At 52.3% G+C, this 18,676-nt stretch overlaps 9 protein-coding genes across 9 annotated transcripts; 7 read left to right on the forward strand and 2 right to left on the reverse strand.

Annotated features, from left to right (window-relative positions):
* Positions 1 to 313: 313 nt before the first annotated feature.
* Z520_09962 (uncharacterized protein) lies at positions 314 to 1,639 on the forward strand (the record flags this gene model as incomplete). Its single annotated transcript, XM_016780456.1, has 1 exon — positions 314 to 1,639. One exon carries the CDS (start codon positions 314 to 316, stop codon positions 1,637 to 1,639), a length of 1,326 nt encoding a protein of 441 aa, XP_016628375.1.
* Positions 1,640 to 2,141: 502 nt separating this feature from the next.
* Z520_09963 (uncharacterized protein) lies at positions 2,142 to 5,952 on the reverse strand (the record flags this gene model as incomplete). Its single annotated transcript, XM_016780457.1, has 3 exons — positions 2,142 to 2,222; positions 2,286 to 2,717; positions 2,773 to 5,952. 3 exons carry the CDS (start codon positions 5,950 to 5,952, stop codon positions 2,142 to 2,144), a joined length of 3,693 nt encoding a protein of 1,230 aa, XP_016628376.1.
* A 907-nt stretch (positions 5,953 to 6,859) lies between these two features.
* Z520_09964 (V-type proton ATPase proteolipid subunit 2) lies at positions 6,860 to 7,587 on the forward strand (the record flags this gene model as incomplete). The annotated part of the gene is made up of 5 exons (XM_016780458.1): positions 6,860 to 6,925; positions 6,985 to 7,002; positions 7,063 to 7,075; positions 7,130 to 7,212; positions 7,267 to 7,587. 5 exons carry the CDS (start codon positions 6,860 to 6,862, stop codon positions 7,585 to 7,587), a joined length of 501 nt encoding a protein of 166 aa, XP_016628377.1.
* Positions 7,588 to 7,736: 149 nt separating this feature from the next.
* Positions 7,737 to 9,347, reverse strand: Z520_09965 (uncharacterized protein; the record flags this gene model as incomplete). Its single annotated transcript, XM_016780459.1, has 1 exon — positions 7,737 to 9,347. The coding sequence occupies one exon, from the start codon at positions 9,345 to 9,347 to the stop codon at positions 7,737 to 7,739; it is 1,611 nt and encodes a 536-aa protein (XP_016628378.1).
* Positions 9,348 to 10,550: 1,203 nt separating this feature from the next.
* Z520_09966 (uncharacterized protein) lies at positions 10,551 to 11,384 on the forward strand (the record flags this gene model as incomplete). The annotated part of the gene is made up of 1 exon (XM_016780460.1): positions 10,551 to 11,384. The coding sequence occupies one exon, from the start codon at positions 10,551 to 10,553 to the stop codon at positions 11,382 to 11,384; it is 834 nt and encodes a 277-aa protein (XP_016628379.1).
* Positions 11,385 to 13,322: 1,938 nt separating this feature from the next.
* Positions 13,323 to 14,192, forward strand: Z520_09967 (uncharacterized protein; the record flags this gene model as incomplete). Its single annotated transcript, XM_016780461.1, has 1 exon — positions 13,323 to 14,192. One exon carries the CDS (start codon positions 13,323 to 13,325, stop codon positions 14,190 to 14,192), a length of 870 nt encoding a protein of 289 aa, XP_016628380.1.
* Positions 14,193 to 14,813: 621 nt separating this feature from the next.
* Positions 14,814 to 15,293, forward strand: Z520_09968 (uncharacterized protein; the record flags this gene model as incomplete). Its single annotated transcript, XM_016780462.1, has 2 exons — positions 14,814 to 15,154; positions 15,206 to 15,293. 2 exons carry the CDS (start codon positions 14,814 to 14,816, stop codon positions 15,291 to 15,293), a joined length of 429 nt encoding a protein of 142 aa, XP_016628381.1.
* A 1,122-nt stretch (positions 15,294 to 16,415) lies between these two features.
* Z520_09969 (uncharacterized protein) lies at positions 16,416 to 16,674 on the forward strand (the record flags this gene model as incomplete). The annotated part of the gene is made up of 2 exons (XM_016780463.1): positions 16,416 to 16,583; positions 16,636 to 16,674. 2 exons carry the CDS (start codon positions 16,416 to 16,418, stop codon positions 16,672 to 16,674), a joined length of 207 nt encoding a protein of 68 aa, XP_016628382.1.
* Positions 16,675 to 17,491: 817 nt separating this feature from the next.
* On the forward strand, positions 17,492 to 18,671 carry Z520_09970 (uncharacterized protein; the record flags this gene model as incomplete). The annotated part of the gene is made up of 2 exons (XM_016780464.1): positions 17,492 to 17,938; positions 18,201 to 18,671. The coding sequence occupies 2 exons, from the start codon at positions 17,492 to 17,494 to the stop codon at positions 18,669 to 18,671; spliced, it is 918 nt and encodes a 305-aa protein (XP_016628383.1).
* Positions 18,672 to 18,676: the final 5 nt, after the last annotated feature.

An 18,676-nucleotide genomic window follows, 5' to 3' on the forward strand; every position in this document is an offset into this window, starting at 1 on the left:
CCCCTGAGTAGGTAGGTATACACAGGAGTTGCAGGGTGTGATGACTCGAAACTCGCGGAGGACTCACGATTGGAAAGTGACAAAATCGTCTTTGGTCTGTGCAGGGGCCGAGCAGCCAGCCTCGTGCAGCCACAGACAGCGAGCACAGCCACATCCAGCCTTGCTGCTTTCGGAGATTCTCTTTTCTCCGCACAACTTTTTTCAGAAGAGGTCCTCAAGGCACAGAGCACATCAACTCACTCTTCAACACCGACCACGAGGTTCTAGCTTGACACATGTATCGCGCTCAACCGCCCTCTTAAACCCCTCCAAGATGCCCTCTCGAACCACAAGGCTCTCCGACAAGGCTGCTCTTCCTTTCAAAACCTCCAACAAGCAGCGAAGACAGGATCTCCACGTCAAGCAGAAACGTGCACGAGATGCACTGAAGCGGGCCGAAAGATTCAGTCGCAAGAAGGAGGAAGCGAAGAACCCGAAGCTGCGAGAAGATCGGCTGCGGCGCAATGTCCCCATTACATTGGACAAGAAACGGGTCTACGATGAGATTGCGGATGAGCCTGAAGACGGTGGTCTGGGGATGGTCTACGACGTCGAAAGGCTGAAGAGGAGGAAATTGGCCGAGGAACAGGAGTTACAGCACGGTGGCGATGCGGGGGAGGACACAGCGGAGGGTGAAGGAGACGATGATGACCACGACTCCATGCTGGAGGAAAGCAGCGATGATGAGAGTGACAACGACGAGGACGATCTCGAGCCTGCAGATCTGGACGAAGAGACGCAAGACCCTCTGCCCTCGAAGTCTCAGCTCAGCTCCTCAAGATCTCGACTAAAAGATCGCGCAACTTCACCGACCCGTTCGACGACCTCGACCAACCTCTCCCTTGCGCCCGCTGCGCTCGCCGCAAAATTTCCGACTCTCTTTTTGTCTCCTGACGCGCCTCCTCCACCGCCTCCTAAGATTTTAATCACCACATCGATAAACTCGACCTTGCACAATGAAGCCGCAATCCTCACCACCTTATTCCCCAACGCAAAGTACATCCGCCGCTCTTCCCACCGGTACGGGTATAAATTCTCCGTACGCGAAATCTCGGCCTTTGCAGCCAAGCACGGATACACGTCCGTCATTGTCCTCGAGGAGAACCAAAAGAGGCCCTCGGGCATGACCGTTGTGCATCTCCCCGTGGGCCCGACATTCCACTTTACAATCTCGAATTGGTATTCGGGCAAGCAGATTCCCGGCCACGGTCGTCCCACAGACCACGTCCCCGAACTGATTCTGAACAATTTCACGACCCCGCTCGGCCTGGTGACCGCTCACCTCTTCCGTTCTCTCTTCCCCGCCACTCCGGAACTCCAGGGCCGGCAGGTTCTGACTTTGCATAACCAGCGTGATTATATCTTTCTTCGCCGGCACCGGTATATCTTCCGCGCAAAGCGGGAGACGGAAAGATCTGTAGTTGGCGCCGATGGAAAGGAGATGAGAGGCACAGAAGGCATCAGAGCTGGACTGCAGGAACTCGGGCCAAGAATGACTCTCAAGTTGAGGAGGGTAGATAAGGGAATACAGAGAGCAAGTGGCCAGGATTGGGAATGGAAAGCCAAGATGGAGAAGAAGAGGACGAAATTCCAGCTGTGATATGCCGCAGACCGGCTGGCTGTGGAAGAAGGGCCATGGAATCAATCGGCGATCGCAGCACTTGGTCACGAAACAGGACTACGAAACCAGCCAAAAGAATCCCAGAAGAGGGACAAGGCTCAAGGTGAAAGCTCGCGTTGGATTTTCTCTGGACGTTGCAAGAGCCCTGGCCTCTTCATCCAGCTCATCGATTCCTCCCAACAGCTAGGGAGAGTTCTGTCCTTGGTCCATGTGTCTCGTTTCTCCCCCTTTCGTCTCGGCGCATCAACCTTGTTGACACCGTTTCCATTCACGTGTCAATAGATGTCAACACCATCCGATCCGTTCCCAATTGTCGTGGCCAGGTCAGTGTCTCCAACTCTCTTTCCTGGGTCCATTGCATGGCTACCTCGTGCATTTGACGTGTAGCCTATTCGTCCATCCGTGAAGCAAGCAAAATAAAACAGGGCTAAAAGCTGGAATAGCGGACTTTCCAATCTGGCCACCCATTCTTTCTCAAGCTCTAACTGCCTTGAGCCTGGGTCCAGAAGTCAAGACTAGCAATCACATCCTCGCCGTTCTCGTCTTCGTAAGCATACAGAATCTAGGGACAAGCCGTTAGCACAAACATGAACCCCCCAAGGCAGGCTTGATGGGAGTCACTCACCTCTCTCAAACTCGAGTGCAACATCCGCACATTTTTGCCCGTCATCACGTGAATCAACTCGCTCGTCTCAATATGCCGTATCTCGATGAAAGATGGCTCAAAGGCGAGGATGTACGGATAATTCAGTGCAAAGGCTTGCGGTGTTCCCTCCCACGTGATCTTCCAGTCCTGCCTTGCACGCCATCCGTTGCGGTTAACGAAAAAGCTGAAATCGGAATAGTTGAGCAGGAATTCGCCGTTAAGACGTTCAATGTGGATGGGTTTGACGTTCTCTTTGCGCGTCACAAAGTCAAGCGATGTATCGGCTTGGTCGAGCAGGGATTGTCGCTCGGTGGTCTCTAGCGAGACGACTTCGAAACCCCTGGCGCAGCCAACACATAGAGTGGAGCGGAGATAGTGTACTGATGTCGATTCAGCTGGGATGTAGAATTCCTAGAGCACTTGGTCAGCATCAACTGTCACACCTTTTCACCCGAACAGCTTTTACCTTGAAAGGCTTCAGAGCATCTTGGCCACTGGCAAACATCTTACTGATTGCCGGCTTCTTCTTACCCTTAGTAAGATCGTCCATGGGCTCGTATACCTTGATGGTGGTGGATAATGCCGAGGTCTTCACAGAGCACACCAAATGTCGCCCCAATCCAATTCCCGCTTTGAAGAAGTTGGAATGCCCCTGGATCTTGCGCGGTCTTGTCGCCAGTGGGTTCTGGTTATTCGGATCCAGTGCGTCAAAAGGATATGAAGTGAGTGTTTTGTTTGACAACACCAGCAGTAGCCGATACTCTTCCAGCGTGTCGATTTGGGAAACCTGAGTGGCGTCGAGAATGCGCTTCGGCTTGATGGTCTTGTCCTTTGGCCATCGATCAGCGATGTAAATACCGTTGTCAGTTCCATAAATGAGCTTGCGGCCTCCATCGGTTGGCACGAGACAGTTGACCCGGTTCTGAGCATTGAAGAAATTTTCGCACAAAATAGTCTTGGTGTAGAAGGCACTGCTTCGATCGCGAAGTTTGCTTTGCTGCTCTTCCACTAGTTCAATAAACTTTTTGCGTTGTGTGATGGAGGTGGCATATAGTTGAAGCTCATATGCACCTTTTCCAAGATGTCGAAAAGTAATGGGGTACACCTCTTTCTGACCGGGGGTGCTTGAAGTGGATGGTTTGTTGCCAGGGATGAGACTAGACGAGGACCGCTTTGCAAGACCCAGGCGGGGAATGACTTGATCCATTTCGGCAATAACGAGGAGCTCCAGTGGAATCGGCTTTCTGTACACTCGAAGTTCCTCTCGTTTGTTGACAGTTTTAACACGGCACATGAGCACCGCGTGATCAAAGAGGTATACTTGTACTTCTGCGCTGTCGGTGGGAGACTTCTTGAAGCTCATCTTGGTCAGAATGACCCGATTCTCCTCAGTAAGTTTCAGATCCGTGTACTCTCCCGCATTCCACTTGAGCTGTTGATTGAGCTGAAGCAAGTTGAAGTGATTCTCAGCTTTGCCACTCTCCGCATTGACTCGAGCCAGGAAATCCTTAATCAGGCCGATGGCTTTGGGTATATCCTTTTTGTCTGGGTTGTCATCTTTTGTGTATTTCAATACATTGTCCAGCAGGAGTGGGTATCTGGCTAATCGCGTTGTTGGTTTGGTAAGGTATCCGTTCAGCTCGAGCTTTCTGGACTCCTTGAGGCGCTCAGTCTCGTCAACGAACCGCGAGAAAGCTGGGTTGGCGCCTTTCTCTTTCTCGAATTCGTATTTGCCGTACATCTGGTTCGCTCCGTATTTGATGAAAGGATCGAATTGCGGCACAAATCTGAGAAAGATATCACCAATAGTGTGCACCACGTGTTGTTCTTTCTGCCGCTTTGACAACTCCTCCGCAAACCTGCCATTCACTGCAAGAACCTCTAGACAGTTGCCGAAGACGGTGCGGACAAATTTCTCTCGCCTCTCCTCTTTTATTGGAGACATGACATTGCCAGCGCCGCGAAGTGGCCTTATCCAGAAATCGCGGAGATATTCCAGATCCTTGACAAAGTCACGTTCTGTGTACATGATCTCTGAGATGACTTCCTGTCTCTTCTTCTCTCTGTCATCAATCTTGTCCGCAACCTCCTTTGGCACGCTATTGATCCAGAGCTTCTGTTCTTGATCTTCCTCGCCGTGTAAGCTGCCTCTCGAGTTTGAATGTCGTAATCCGGGCTGCGGCCGTAAATTCAGGCGTGCTTGCTGTTCCAGCCGCCGAGGACATGCGATCGAGTAGCAGAGATGGTCTTTGGTGCAAGTTGGAGAATAACATTCTGTCAGCAAGGTGAAGACACCGTTGACATCTTTCGAGGACGCCTCTTCTCCCATCGTTTCTCGGAACTGGTAAACTTCTCCGGGGGCATCCCTGAGTCGATGCTCATAGGTAACGTCGTGAAAGAACTTTTGGGCGTCAAGGGCTCGTCCGAGAAGTAGCGCAAGGTTCCTGTCGGTTGTCTTGATGATGTAGGCGATTAAGTCAACAGCCTCAGCTCCTGTGAAGGCATTCTTGTAAGAAAGGTCATTCTTGCTTCTGTCGCCGACGCCGATTCTTTCCTGAAAAGCGCTTGCAACGCGTGACAGAAGGGCAGGGTAGACTAGGGGCGACTTTCTTTGGACGACGGTCGTTGTCTGGCTGGCCGATGAATGGGCCGAGCCTGTCGGTCTACTCATCAAGCTGTCGTTGCGAGATCCATTCATGGTGGTTGTCGGCGTCAAGTCAGACGAAGCTGAGGTGGCAGAAGCGGCAGACACAGTGCGCGGGGGATTACTTCCTTCACTAGGGCGCCGCGACCGTGGAGTGATACCGTATCCTGGAGAATTGGTGGAGCTAAAGGAGCCATTAGATGAGGCATGGTGATCTGCGAAAGGGTCTGATTCTGATTCGCGGCGACGATGAGGCACGACTCTGCCACTTGTGAGTTGCTGTGTATGATCTCGATCTAAAGCGTACGATCCCATCGACATGGATCTATCCCCATCAACTCTTTCCGGTATGTGTCTGCCTTGGGCTGTCGTCCTTGAGCCACCCACTCCTGCATAAGGTTGCTGTCTGAAAGCACTGGCTGTACCCTGCTGGAAGCTACTGGGTGGCGGACGATAGCCCATGGTCGGCTCTCCAGGCCTCACCATGGACCGCGATCTGTAACCGTCATTGTTCAATGCTGGAGGAGGCATTCGGTTGGGAACAGGCCTCCGATCATAGTTCGACATCGACATTGAAGATGGGCCATTAGGTCGCGCATCTATCCGCTGAGGCGGAGGATAAGGTCGTCGGTCAGGAAACATGGGCGCGGGATTGTGTGGCGCCGGTCTTGTACTGTTGGCGCCATTTGTATAAGGCTGGCCCGGAGCAATGCCGTTGGAGCGATCGTAGGATTGAGGCATCTGACGCATTGGAGGAGGGGGTCCCTGTCTCATGGACATGGTATGAGGTTGGTGTTGCGAACTCATATTGGTCATGCTGGGCAGCCGATCATACATGCCACCCGCAGACTGTGTTGTCATTGTCTGGGATCTCCCCGGAGGAGGAGCACCGCCAAAGATATTATGGAAGGCAGTATCTCTTTGGTCGGCCGGACCTCCATGCTGTGGAGGAGGTGGCCTTGCACCATAATAGCGAGAATCGGGCAGACCATAGTCTGCCATGCTCGGTCAGAGGAGAGGGAAAAGAGTGATATAGCAGAGGCGTAGTTATTGAGCGAGCATGGAGAGTTGTGGTAATGGAGAAACTGATCTGCCGCGTGTAGGGTGCAGGGGGCTTTTTCTTGTCTCCTCTTTCGCGATCTTGAAATCTTTCCCCCACCCCCAAGTGGTCGATTGTCGTGTAGATAGCGATGGCAGAACGAAGGGCAACGATATGGATCGTAGGCTCGACGGAGTGGAACGGAATCAAAATCGAGGACAGTGGGTGGGCGATATTCAGGTTGGGGTTCAGTGTGCGTGCTGCACGAATGGAGGAGGTCGCAGTGGATGAGGGATGGTCAGAGATTACAGATGATGGTCGCACAGATTCCGCGTCATGCTCTCACCGGGCCAGCAGGGAGAGAAAGCAGATGGGGTTGAATGAGTATGTACGAATTAATGAGTAGTAATGGAGAAAAAGATCAATGGATAGAGCGCAGTATAGCATGTAGTGGGAATGGAAATGGGAATGGGATGGTGGATGGTGGTCTGTGGATGGTGGATGGTGGATGGTGGATGGGGAGAAACGATGCAGTTGGACGAGGATCGACTGCTGGTGCTGCTGCTACTGCTAATCCACGCCTAAGAGGCTACGACTGGGGTTGCCATTGGCTGCGCCTGCCTCTACTACTAGGTACTGCTCCTGGCTGCTGCTGGCTGCTCCTGGGCTGCTCTTGACTGCGGTGGCACTGGGTGGCTCGGTGCGTAGAAGCGCAGGCACATCATCGCCATCTCTTTTCCCTCCCCAAGCTTCATCGGCAGAACGTTACTTGCAAGGTGCTCTGACTACCTAACTACCTACCCGCCTATCCAACAGCTCTCTTTCTTGCTCCTCTTCGACATCTCATCATCAGACACTGAACATCCCACCATGGCGACAATCACAGAGGGACCTGGCAGTGAACTCACCCCCAACTTTGCTCCCTTCTTTGGCATGGTAAATTCCTCACTCATACCTCGCTGGACGAAACAGAACTGACAGTCTGATTGATGCAGGCCGGAATCGCCTCTGCTGTACGTCGAGCTAGCCTCAAACAAACCAGACCGTCTCTGCTAACCCTCTGTGCGCTTTAGATGATCTTTGGCTGTATGGTTTACAAGAAGAATTGAATGATGCAAGAGATGCTGAATAGTCATACAGGTGTAGGAGCCGCCTATGGCACTGCGAAATCAGGCATCGGAATTGCTGGTGTGGGGAGTTACCGCCCTGACTTGGTCATGAAGGTATGGATTGCGCAACCAAACCCTCGATGTGCTTTGTTTGACGACGAATGTCAGTCCCTCATTCCCGTCGTCATGTCCGGAATCATCGCCGTCTACGCCCTCGTCATCGCCGTGCTTATCGCCTCAGACATCGGACCCCCGCCCCAGCAGAATTACAGCTTGTTTACGGGATTCATGCACCTGGCTTCTGGACTAAGTGTTGGAATGGCTGGTCTAGCAGCGGGCTATGCCATTGGAGTTGTGGGAGATATGGGTGTGAGATGCTACATGCAGCAAAGCAGGATATTTGTGGGCATGGTGCTCATTTTGATCTTCGGCGAAGTCCTGGGGCTCTATGGGTTGATCGTGGGGTTGATTTTGCATTCGAAGAGTTGAACAGCTGTCCGACGATATTGGAGGAAGGTAGGTATTACCTTAGAAGACCAGTACACGATGAATAGAGCCCGGCCGTTTCCAGTATGAAAAGCAGAGGGTTCTGAGCGACAATTTGTGTCGCACCTTGCATCTAGGAAAGCTATATGTGCTTACTGCAGGAATTTCCCAACATTGCCGCCAATATGCTCTAAATCCAACAGAAATGTATCGTGTCCGAACAAACTGATATCCTCGCCAAGTTCAACATGCGTAACTCGATTATTTCCTGTAGCCCTCAACGTCTCAGCTATCTCCCTCTGCTGCCACGCTGGGAAGAGTATATCGCTCGCCACGCCCATAACCAAGACCGGATGATTGCTTAGTGGCGCCATTCCCTGGACGAGATCTCTGGGCGGTCCAGCTTGATGGCCGGTGGCGACAGCTTCATCCATGGGCGCCGTCGAGACTTGCTCTTCGTAATTCTTTGGCGGCAGCATCAAACTGCATGCTGGGTCGTTTCGAATGGTTTCTGCCCCGCGGAAGTTCAACAACTTCTCCTGGTTCTTCTGTCTCCGTGTCCTGGTGCTCTCTTGATGAGCCCACCCAAGATCGAACAGATCCATTGCCTTGCTGACGTAAAGCAGAGAGTTTGGATCGTATTCCAAGGAAAACTTCTCACCGGCGTGGTCCAAGTACGTCTCAATCAAGAAATCCGGGCAGAGAGCGGGCTGCTTACTGGGGTCGGCTCGCTGTCTTCCAAACCGATTCTCCCACTCCGGTCCACTGCGATATGTCACTGTCGCAATTTCCCGGGCGAGTTTCATTCCCGTGTGTGGAGGAATGCTGTCGTAATAAAAACCCCTGTTCCATTTGGGGTCCATCATCAACACTTGTCGTTGAGTGTGACGCATGGCAATGCTGTACGGGTGGCTCCTTGCACAACCCGAAATGCTGACGATTTTGCCCACCCGGTCAGGGAAATGGACGCCAAAGGCGAGACTCTGCATTCCACCCATGCTGGCGCCAACGCTGGCATAGAGCTTGTCGATACGAAGTCCGTCCAGGAGCCGCGCTTGCGCTCTGACCATGTCGTCCATAGTCAAGATGGGAAACCGAGTGGCATATCGCTGACCGTCAGAGGGGTCGATAGAATAAGGTCCAGTCGAGCCGTAGCAGCCGCCTATCACGTTGGTGCAAATGACAAAGTTTTTATTGGTATCAAGAGGAGCACCAGGCCCAATGAACTTTTCCCACCACCCAGGTTTCGGGTTTGCTCCGGTGCTGTGTGCATGGCTCGACGCCGACAATCCAGTATGCAGCAGAATTGCATTGCTCTTGTCTGCGTTCAGAGTGCCCCAAGTCTCATAAGCGATCTTGAATTCGGGTAGTATCCCACCCCAATCCAACAGGATGGGTTCCGAGCTGTGGAACACCATGTGTCTGCCCGTGGTATAGGACGGTTCGGGGCCCGATTCGAGAGAGCGGTTCTGCAAAGCAGCGGTCTTCATTTCTTGAGCATCAAGACAGGGAAAGGACATTGCAGGGTTCGTGGACTCGGGACTGTCGTAGGGTCCCTCTTCTTGCACGACGGCGGCGGCAGCCTGTGCATGATGAGTTGCTCGCGTGTGTAAAGACGCATTTCTAATCCGCTGGGTCTTTGGTTTTGCAGGGAAGCGGTCGAACCTGTAGTCTCTTTTATATAAGGACGGATTGGAGGTCAACGGTCTTGAGCCTCGACTAAGGAGCCTTGCTGCGATCTGGGCTCCTCGAGGGACCGCCATGTCGAGGTGCACAGGATGTCAACCTGGTAGAGGATCGAAGAGGCCGCGGGGTCTCCCCCAAGAGACAAGTTAGAAATATGACATCCATTTTCCTGCGCCTTGACAACTTGGGGTAAAAATGGCAGGGAGTCGATGGCGCCGTCGATGAGCACGACATCGGCAGCCAATAAAAAAGCAGTTGAGTGTTTTCGCCTAACCTGCCTCTTCCCAATCCTCAGCCTTGCGGGTGCTGTGCCACTTCAGCCTTGGAGACAGCCTCGTCGGGCCGTTTTCTGTCGAGTATCGAGCATGACAATATCCCAGGCCGAAGTCTTCTACCCACCAGCGACTCAGCCTCTGTAGCGAGTTACCGCTTCGGTTGGATGTGAAAACACGTGTATTTTCCACGCCTGGCCAGTATTTCTATCTCAGTTGGGCTGAAAATGGAACGCTACAGAAGGAAGGAAAAGAAAGAAGCGGTGCGGGTTTGCCACACATTCGTGTGGGATGGGCAATTCCTGGTGAACCCGTGTCATATCTTCGCTTCCAGGTGGACATGGTATTTCCCTGGTGCAGAAAATGCTCAGAAACAAGGAAAATTGGTATTGCGCAAGGAGACAAGCACCGCAGAAGATGGTTGTTGGTCACCCTCATCCCCTCTGTGGCGTGGTCTAGCTGGACCGACCTTGATCAATGTAACATGTCATTCTTCATTCTGTCTGGATCCTCGTCCCGGGTAGAAACAAACACGATGCTGGCACCGAAAGAGCTTTTCGATTTGACCAGTGTAGCCGTGGAAGACGGAATACAAAAGCGAGCTGGTTGGTCTTCCGGCAACCTCGGCTGATTCCCCAGCTCAGGAACCGCCGCAAAGCCCATTCCAGCTCCGCAGTCCAAATCGCCGCATCTTACCTTTGATTACTACCTAGTACTAGGTAGTCTATTGCCGGCGCCTGTGGTCCTGTACCCGTCTCGCCGCATACGGCGATAGCTGACTTTCCAATGCCGAGGGACAATTGAAACATTTTATATCCTGCCCCAAGATCTCTTGGAGGAGTTGGAAAGGCTCCAGAAAAGCCCATCCACCACCTTCTTACAGACCTTGTCGGCCAGCTTCAGGTATACAATTGCCGGTAACGATTGCTTCCCTCTTAACCTCGAGGCATCTGTCCTGTACCTCCCGTCTCGATCCATCGCTTTTGTCCGCCCACGTCAATGGCTACCATGGCTTCCCCCGAAGAAGCAGTCCTCTACAGGCAGCAAGGCCGTGTCGCGATCATCACCCTCAACCAGCCCAAGAAACTAAATGCCATGAGCCAGCCTTACTACTATCGCATCTCCTGCCTGCTCCGGGACATCGCAGAGAATCCCGAGATTAGCGTCACGGTACTCACAGGCACAGGCCGGTTTTTCTCGGCGGGTGCAAACGTCAATTCTACAAGACCGGGTGTAGGACCAGACCTGGACAAAGACGCAGTACGCAACGATATCTTGAAGGGATTCGTGAGCAACAACTTGGATATCACACGCTCGTTCTATACACACCCGAAGATCCTGGTCGCAGCGCTGAATGGGCCTACGGTGGGGCTGTCCGCTGCACTGTTGGGCTTCTGCGACTTCATTTATGCCGCCCCGCATACCTTTCTGTTGACGCCCTTCTCCTCGCTGGGGCTAGTCGCAGAGGGCGGTGCGAGCGTTGGGCTCGTGCAGCGCATGGGTCTGGCCAAGGCCAACGAAGCACTCATCATGTCCCGCAAGATCCCATGTGACGAGCTCGTGGCATGCGGCTTCGTGAACAAGGTCTTCTCTGGCAAAGATCAAAATGACTCCGACGGATTCCTGAAACAGGTGTTGGCGGAAATCGATGACAAACTGGGCGACCACCTGAACCAGGAGTCCATCATCAAAATCAAGGAGTTGATCAGACGGCCATTCTTGGAAGGCCTTGAGGCACAAGGAGTCAGGGAGGTGATGGAGGGTATGCAGCGGTTTGTCAAGGGAGCGCCGCAGGAAGAATTTAAGAAGATTGCCAGTGGACAGAAGAGACACAAATTGTAGATATTCTGGGTGGGACCAGACCAATGTGGAGATTGCACGGGGTGGTTGAGGATTGATGGAAAGTGATGATCTGTCAATAGTCACTGCTAGGGGACTTACCTAGGTACATAATGGTCTCGGAGATCAAAGGGATGTATAGGAAGGGATGATTTTTGGAATGAAAAGCACACACATGAGACTAATCCTCGCTGTACTTATCCCGCTAAGCATGCCGTATTGCTTGCTCTGATCTCCCAGGTCTCTCTTCTGATTCGCACTCCCCTTCAGCATGAAAACCCCATTCTCTTCTGATTCCTGGTCGGTCACGTAGCACCGCCTCCTCGTGTCAGGAGGTCCTCTCCGTTGCCGGTTCGTCCCTGGCTTCGTACTGAACTTTCTGTGCGATGTCTGCGCTGTGACCACAAGCAAGCTGATCCACGGGGGTGTAGCGCTTTGGGATCCATGCAAAGCAGCGAGCAGTTTCAAAATGAAAGCGGCACGAACAACCATTTCGCCGGTTCATCAAGTTGACTATTCAGGCCTCATTGTATCCGAAACGGGCTCTATGGAGGCTCGAGCGAAGCGCTTCTGGACGAAAGCCTGCATCAGCAATTTGACATGACAAGGATCCTTGGCCCCTTTCACACATGCCGCCCCCATAATGCAAATATCCAGAGGCCTATTGCTTTCCAGCTTCGCCACGGTGCAAGGGCCCTGAGCAGGCATGTTGGCCGTGTAGTGAAAAGCAGCGGGCACGTCCGGAATGAAAAGCAGCAGCAAAGACTAGTTTGCTGGTTCACGAAGATGCCCCTTTAGGAACCAATGTTGCCTGATACATGCTCTTGAGTGACTTGTGCCGCTGGAGCAAAGACTCGGTGTCAATTGTCGTGCTGACTGGCTGATCGTGCTCCTCCTCCCCTCTTGGAACAATCTCAGAACAGAGTCGTGTCAGGCCAGATCTGCTCCACAGCTTGCGCAGATCATCACGGCCGTGAAAAGCAGCAACCGGACGTGAAGAAAAGCAGCACCAAAAAGAAGTTTGCTGTTTCATGAACTGCTCATCTTGGGCCTGACGGTTTACGGAAGAGGAAATGTATACGCTTAGAGATTGGCGGAGAGCAAGCCACAGACGTGTCTAAGGCGCCATGTGGATGAAATGATGAGGAAGCATGCTCGCATGGAACGAAGGTGCCGGGATGTGGAAGCAGAGCGATGAAAAGGAGCAAGATATTTGAGGGGTTCTTGACTGAGCAGAGCAGCAGAGCAAAAAGAGCGGGATGCCTAGGCCGCTAATGGCAAGTTTTGTCTTCCCGAAACAGAAACAGCCCTTGCTATTATTACTGTTCTGCTTATGCGACTCTGAAGGACATCCCGCCTCTTTTAACCTGCTGAATCCATCTTCAAGCAGCGACTGTCCACTTCCCGCGCCTGGATTTGATGTTCCGACCTCGTATTGCGCATCTTCTTCTCCTTTCTCCGTGGACAATTCAACACCATGGAGCCGGGCTAAAGTAAACACACTCGCGGTCCATCCAATCGCTCTTCTAAACTCCTTTGTCAGCGCATCCCCGGGATCGGTACCAATGCAGGGAATGTCATGGTGCATCTCTTGCTAGACTTCTTTCAAACCATACCTCTGAGCTTCAGAGTTTGTCAGATGACGTTTCAACCGGTCTGTATACCATGGCCTGGGCTGAGCTGGGAGCTTGCTCATGAGCTAAGCTACAGCTCGAGCTCGAGCTGCACCTGCGGTGGAGTGCAACACTCTGTGCATTGTCCCAGCACCAGGTTGAGTACATATATATGGAAGTCAAAACACTCCTGTCCTCCCATCCATGTGTTCAGTCGTTCAGCATAGACATCGAGAAGCAAGAGATCCAAACTGAGCTATAGCACGGAAACCATTCAATTGCTCACTCTTGACAATTATCCAGATTCTGACCTTGCAACATTGTCAAGATGTACACGACGTTGCCTAATGGTATCAAAGTCTTCTATCGCGAAGCAGGCTCCTCAAGCAACCCGACCATCCTGTTGCTACATGGCTTCCCATCATCCTCAAACCAATACCGAAAATTGATCCCTATCCTCGCAGAGAAATACCATGTTGTCGCCCCAGACCTGCCGGGCTTTGGTTTCACGGAAGTTCCCGCCGCGCTGAACTTCAAATACACTTTCGCCAATATCGCGACCACCATCGGCTCCTTCCTTGACGTTCTCAAGATCCAAAAGTTCGCCGTGTATGTGTTCGACTATGGTGCCCCGACAGGGTTCCGCCTTGCGCTTGAGCGGCCCGAGGCCATCACTGCCATCATCTCCCAGAACGGTAATGCCTACGAAGAAGGTCTATCGTCGTTCTGGGATCCCCTGCGGAAACTGTGGGCTTCAGATGCTGGCTCAGACGAGGAGAAACAATTGCGCGAGATGGTATCGGGTGCAGTCTTGTCCTTTGATGCCACGAAGGGTCAATATCTAAATGGTGAGCCCGAGGCTGAAAAGATTGATGACCCGGCGACATACCATCTCGACTACGCCCTTATGTGCCGGCCAGGCAACAAGGAGATCCAGCTCGACCTCTTCAGGGACTATGCCTCTAACGTCGCCCTCTATCCCAAGTTTCAGGCTTACATGCGTGAGAGCAATGTTCCCGTGCTGGCCGTATGGGGCAAGAACGATGTTATCTTCCCGCCCCCAGGAGCCGAAGCCTTCAAGAGGGATGTGAAATCGCTGAAACTGGTGTTCTTGGACGGCGGGCACTTTTTGGTCGAAAGTCACACCGAAGAGATTGGGAAGCTGATGCTGGGTTTCTTGGCCGAAAAGGGCATTTGATCGATCTTACCCAAAACCTAATTGAATGGACAGGTCATAGTTGGGGAGCAGCCGCATCTTCTATTGATACCCACGAGTTGTAATACATAGCTTAGGTAGACAGTCAAAAATGGAATCTCGCCGTTGCAATTGATGTCTTTTGGCAATTGGTTACCCTTAACTCTCGGGTGAGCTCTTGATGTTTCTACCTGTGGTTATTTGAATTGCACACTTGCTGGCGAAGAAAGATCGCGGTTGTTCTTCCAAGCAATCTACGCATTGTAAGGGACTGCTCGCGCGTCGTCGACCTCCACCACCTGTGTCCATTCAACAACCGATTGAAACATCACGTGCAGGGCAGATCCGACTTTGCTGAGTCAGTACATGCCAAGGACATCCACAGGCCGAAGGTCTATTCAGCTCTAGACCTCGTCGCTGACAAAGTCGCTGGGCACGGAGGGTACAGAGAACGCAATGCCACGAGGCTGAACTGCCCTCGTGGTTGTGAAGCCATGGAGCCCTGCAGCATCAACTACAAAGTATAAATGAACCGGTAGGATCTTCCCAGTTGACTGTGAAGCATGGTCAAAGACGATTGCAATCAAGGAAGAGGCTAGGTTCTCGGAAGATATACTGCTCACGATGCCAGCTTCATTGCGTCTCGAAATATTCCCATCCAATCTTCAACAGATGATTGACTTCTATTGCACCATCCTCAATTTTGCGTTGATCAAGCGGAATGGCGACTACGCCTACCTTGGGCGCGACAACATCTTCATCGGCGCCATCGAGACTGGTTCGACCGAGTCCCTTGAAGAGAAAGCAAGCTACCGTCGCCCAACCAAAGGAGTTGAAATAGTGGTTGAAGTTGACGACTTGGAGAAGGAGAGAGATCTCATTGTTGGTAAGGGCTGGAAGCTGGATGCCGACATTCAATGGCAGGATTGGGGACTGAAGGATTTCCGCTTGACCGATCCTGACGGGTGAGTGAACGATGCCTGTCCAGCTGATTGCCGGATTGGCGGGGTCAATAGATCGGGTTCAGCCATTCACCTGCAGTTCACTAGGTACTACCTGAGGTTCACGACGCACAGTCCGAATCGCGATGGGAAAGGTCCATAAGGAGGCACATGGGAAAGTCGTGTTGTCCCATGAACCGAGGTCAGTTTCACATGCGGCTCCTGAGGATCCCCTCCACCTTACCTGTGTAGGCTATTGCAGCTGAGATCATCTAGGAGGCTGTGTTTGTTTCATCTTTTGAGGGAAGGATGACGACGTTTGTTGTCTTGCCAAGGCACCCAAGGCACTCGCTAGGGGTTTCAAAGGGTGGTTCGTCGCCAGAGCCCATAGCAGTAGGTGTGATTGGACGTGATGCTCCCTGTGTTCGCTCGTGGCTACTGCAAGCAAGGGAAAACCCGGGCCTCACATACCTAGGTAGCACAAAGCGTCGTCGTTGTTGTATCGGGGTTTGCTGGTCGTCATACGTCATGATAAAAAGGAAAACAGAGCCAAGCGGCTCGTCTGTGGTCGGATCTAAGTTCCTAAACCTTGTATGACGAAGGCCAACGAGATCGGTGCGCCACAATCAAGCCACAATCAGCCACAGGTCTCCGTAGTGTGTGCGCTATAATTGGCGGAACGGACTAGCGCGTTGTGGGTTCTTACGATGGAATGTCGTCACTCCTCAGATCTTGGATTCTTCCCTTTGTTCAGCCCTCACCACCCACTCACTTTTCCCCTGTCGGGTTTGGTAGGAGCCTGCTCTTGCGGGTCAGCAGGTCAAAGGACGTCATAGATTCTGCAAGAGCATTGGGGGTTGGCATGGCATTCCGAATGACCTCAGACTGAATTGGGCTGAATCCTTAGACGCGGCTTGCTTTGTTCGACTGTGCGCGGAGCGATGTGACTGGCCACCCAGGCAACGTAGTGGGGGATAGGCGGTTCAAGGAAGGAGTGAATGACAATAAAGTGAGAAGTCGCAATGCGGGGCAAATCAGGCAAAGCAGGCAAACGCAATCTGGCACGGCAACGGCAGTGACATCGCGCCCTGACAGACTATAAGTAGCTCTCTCTTCCTCTTCTTCCTCTTCATCCCTTCCATCATCCACGATCTTCACACAGTTCATCAAAGTTTTCAATTCTAACCAAACCAAATTCAATCCAACCAAACTTCATCCACAATGGAGACCATCAAGAACACTGCCAAGTATGTTGCAGTCTATCCATTGTCGCCTCTCCACGATAATGACTGATTTGCCCAGCTACGTCGGTGACAAGGTCAACGAGGCCACCTCTGGTGCTTCCAAGGAGGCCAACAAGAACGTTGCCAAGGACTCTGATGCCTCCCTCGGAACCCGTGCCTCTGCTGCAAAGGACGCTGTCGGTGACAAGGTTGATGAGAGCAAGCACTCTGTACGTCCCCTCTTTTGGCCATTCTTTCAACCTTATCTCTAACACCGATCAGGCATCCGCTGAGGGCAACAAGCAAGCCGCTACTCACTAAACGTTTCAACGTCGACAGCACGTCTTGACCTACGATACCCTCTTGCTACAGTTCCTAAGAATGGTTTCTTTCTTCGTGGTCAGTGGTCGAGTGGTGGACGCACACAACCTAGCAGTACATGCCGGTGACAATGAGCTTCGGATGATGACAATGTATTTCTTATGACACATGCGCTCAAGAGAGCAGATGGCACCGAATGAGGTAGCTTCAATCCAATGATACTGTAACCCAAACGTTTCCCTCAGTTTCAGGTGCAATTTTGCCGTGATTTTGCTCGAGTATACAAGTTACACTTTCGCGAACGATGGTTTAGTTTCGATCTCTTCCACTATCCTGCGAACTAATTATTGTCCCCGTTCTTGAGATATTCTCGATGATACAGTCGATGAGCTACACTTTGTCTGTGCTATAATAGGACCTACTAACAGTTGGCCAAATCATCCAACGTCTTAGTAAACGAACGCCGCAGTCGAGATGAGGGTTTTTGTTCCAAGCCCAATGTCCTTTTTACCTTTGTACTAATTTCCTATACGTCCTTCCAGTATGACTGAGAAAAGCCATGGAAGAGCTGGTGCTAACAACCAGAGAGTATGCGGAGTGATCACCTTCACCACAACTACGGGGAGGGAAAGAAAACCACCATGACTATGACCTTTGCGTTTCCTGCCGCGACAATGCAATCACTTGAACTCACTTTTACATCCCTAGCAGCGCACACAACTAGAACCACGCCGTGAACAACCAACAACAATTGCACATCCCGAGTTTCTCTAATCAACACCTGTCATTGTTACTTGAGGCAAAACCCATAGCAACCATGCAACGGCCACGTGGCTTTTCCTCCTACTCTGCCTCCTCAAACGAGACCATACTGGAAGCATGCTCTTCTTCGCCTTATGCCACACACACTCCGGGTCCGGCAGATGCTGTACGCTTTCCATTAGACCCAGCAATCGTGCCGTTGCCTCGAACCTTCACCTCCGGCCCGGATTCCACCGTCCAGACAGTTCGCCGTAACGATGACGATGTTGCGGGAAGGAAAAAGGCCTCAAGCGGGAAGGAGCAAGATATTGACAGGAATAACGCAGCTGGAAATGATGATGAGGAAGAGTCGATTGACTGGGACGCCGAGTCGGAAGAAGACACCGCCGACAGCGCAGTGGCACCTCAGCCTCGTCAGGTCGTGAAGCGGGCCAAAGTGCCGCAGAACATGGGTTTCCACTTCGACTGGTGGATGGCGCGCATCGGCACCGCGGCGGTGAATGTGAGTATCCTTCTCACCCCTAATCTCTCCCCCAGACCTTTGCCCTCGCTGTTTGCTGCCCGTTCGTCCATGAGCGTGGAAGCCTCACATGCTAACCCCCGTTCGTGAATCCCTGTAGCTAGACTTCAAAGTTCTGTGTGCGAGCATGATGTTGTGGAGGGAGAAGAATGAGGTTTTGCAAGTCCCTTTACATCTTATGAGAGACACACCACGAACGTCCTGGAAAGGAGACAATACAGTCCCAAACTCAGCAGTATCGCAGATACCCCGACCGCCATCACCAGCACCATCACAGCTCATAACAGCGGATCGGTGGGCTGCCCTAAAGTTGAGCTGGGATGTCTTGCTGGAAGACATCAGGCTAGCGAGCGAGCAGATGCATCGGGACCGGAAGTGGAGGATCAGAGGGAAGAAGAATGCCGCTGGTTGGTGCAGATGGGGAGCAAGACAACGGATAGACCACAGGGGCGAATTCGTCGAGGAACCCGAAGTTGGATATGAGGTGGAAAGAGAGGTAGATGGCCGGACGTGTGTGATTAGGCTGGGATATCGGAGGAACGACGCAGTGGTGGAGGACATGGATTTGGACGATGAAATAGCTGGTTGTGATGACACTGTCGCTGGTGAGCAGGGCGCTGGCGGAGAAGAAGCAGCTCAAGGAACTTTGAACTGGCCGGCAGGCAACAGCTGCCAGGACCTCGACGTCGCGATGGAAGAAGCCCCGGAACCTTGATCAAA

The sequence above is a fragment of the Fonsecaea multimorphosa genome (assembly GCF_000836435.1).
Source record: "Fonsecaea multimorphosa CBS 102226 unplaced genomic scaffold supercont1.27, whole genome shotgun sequence".
In the NCBI taxonomy this organism is placed as follows: domain Eukaryota; kingdom Fungi; phylum Ascomycota; class Eurotiomycetes; order Chaetothyriales; family Herpotrichiellaceae; genus Fonsecaea; species Fonsecaea multimorphosa.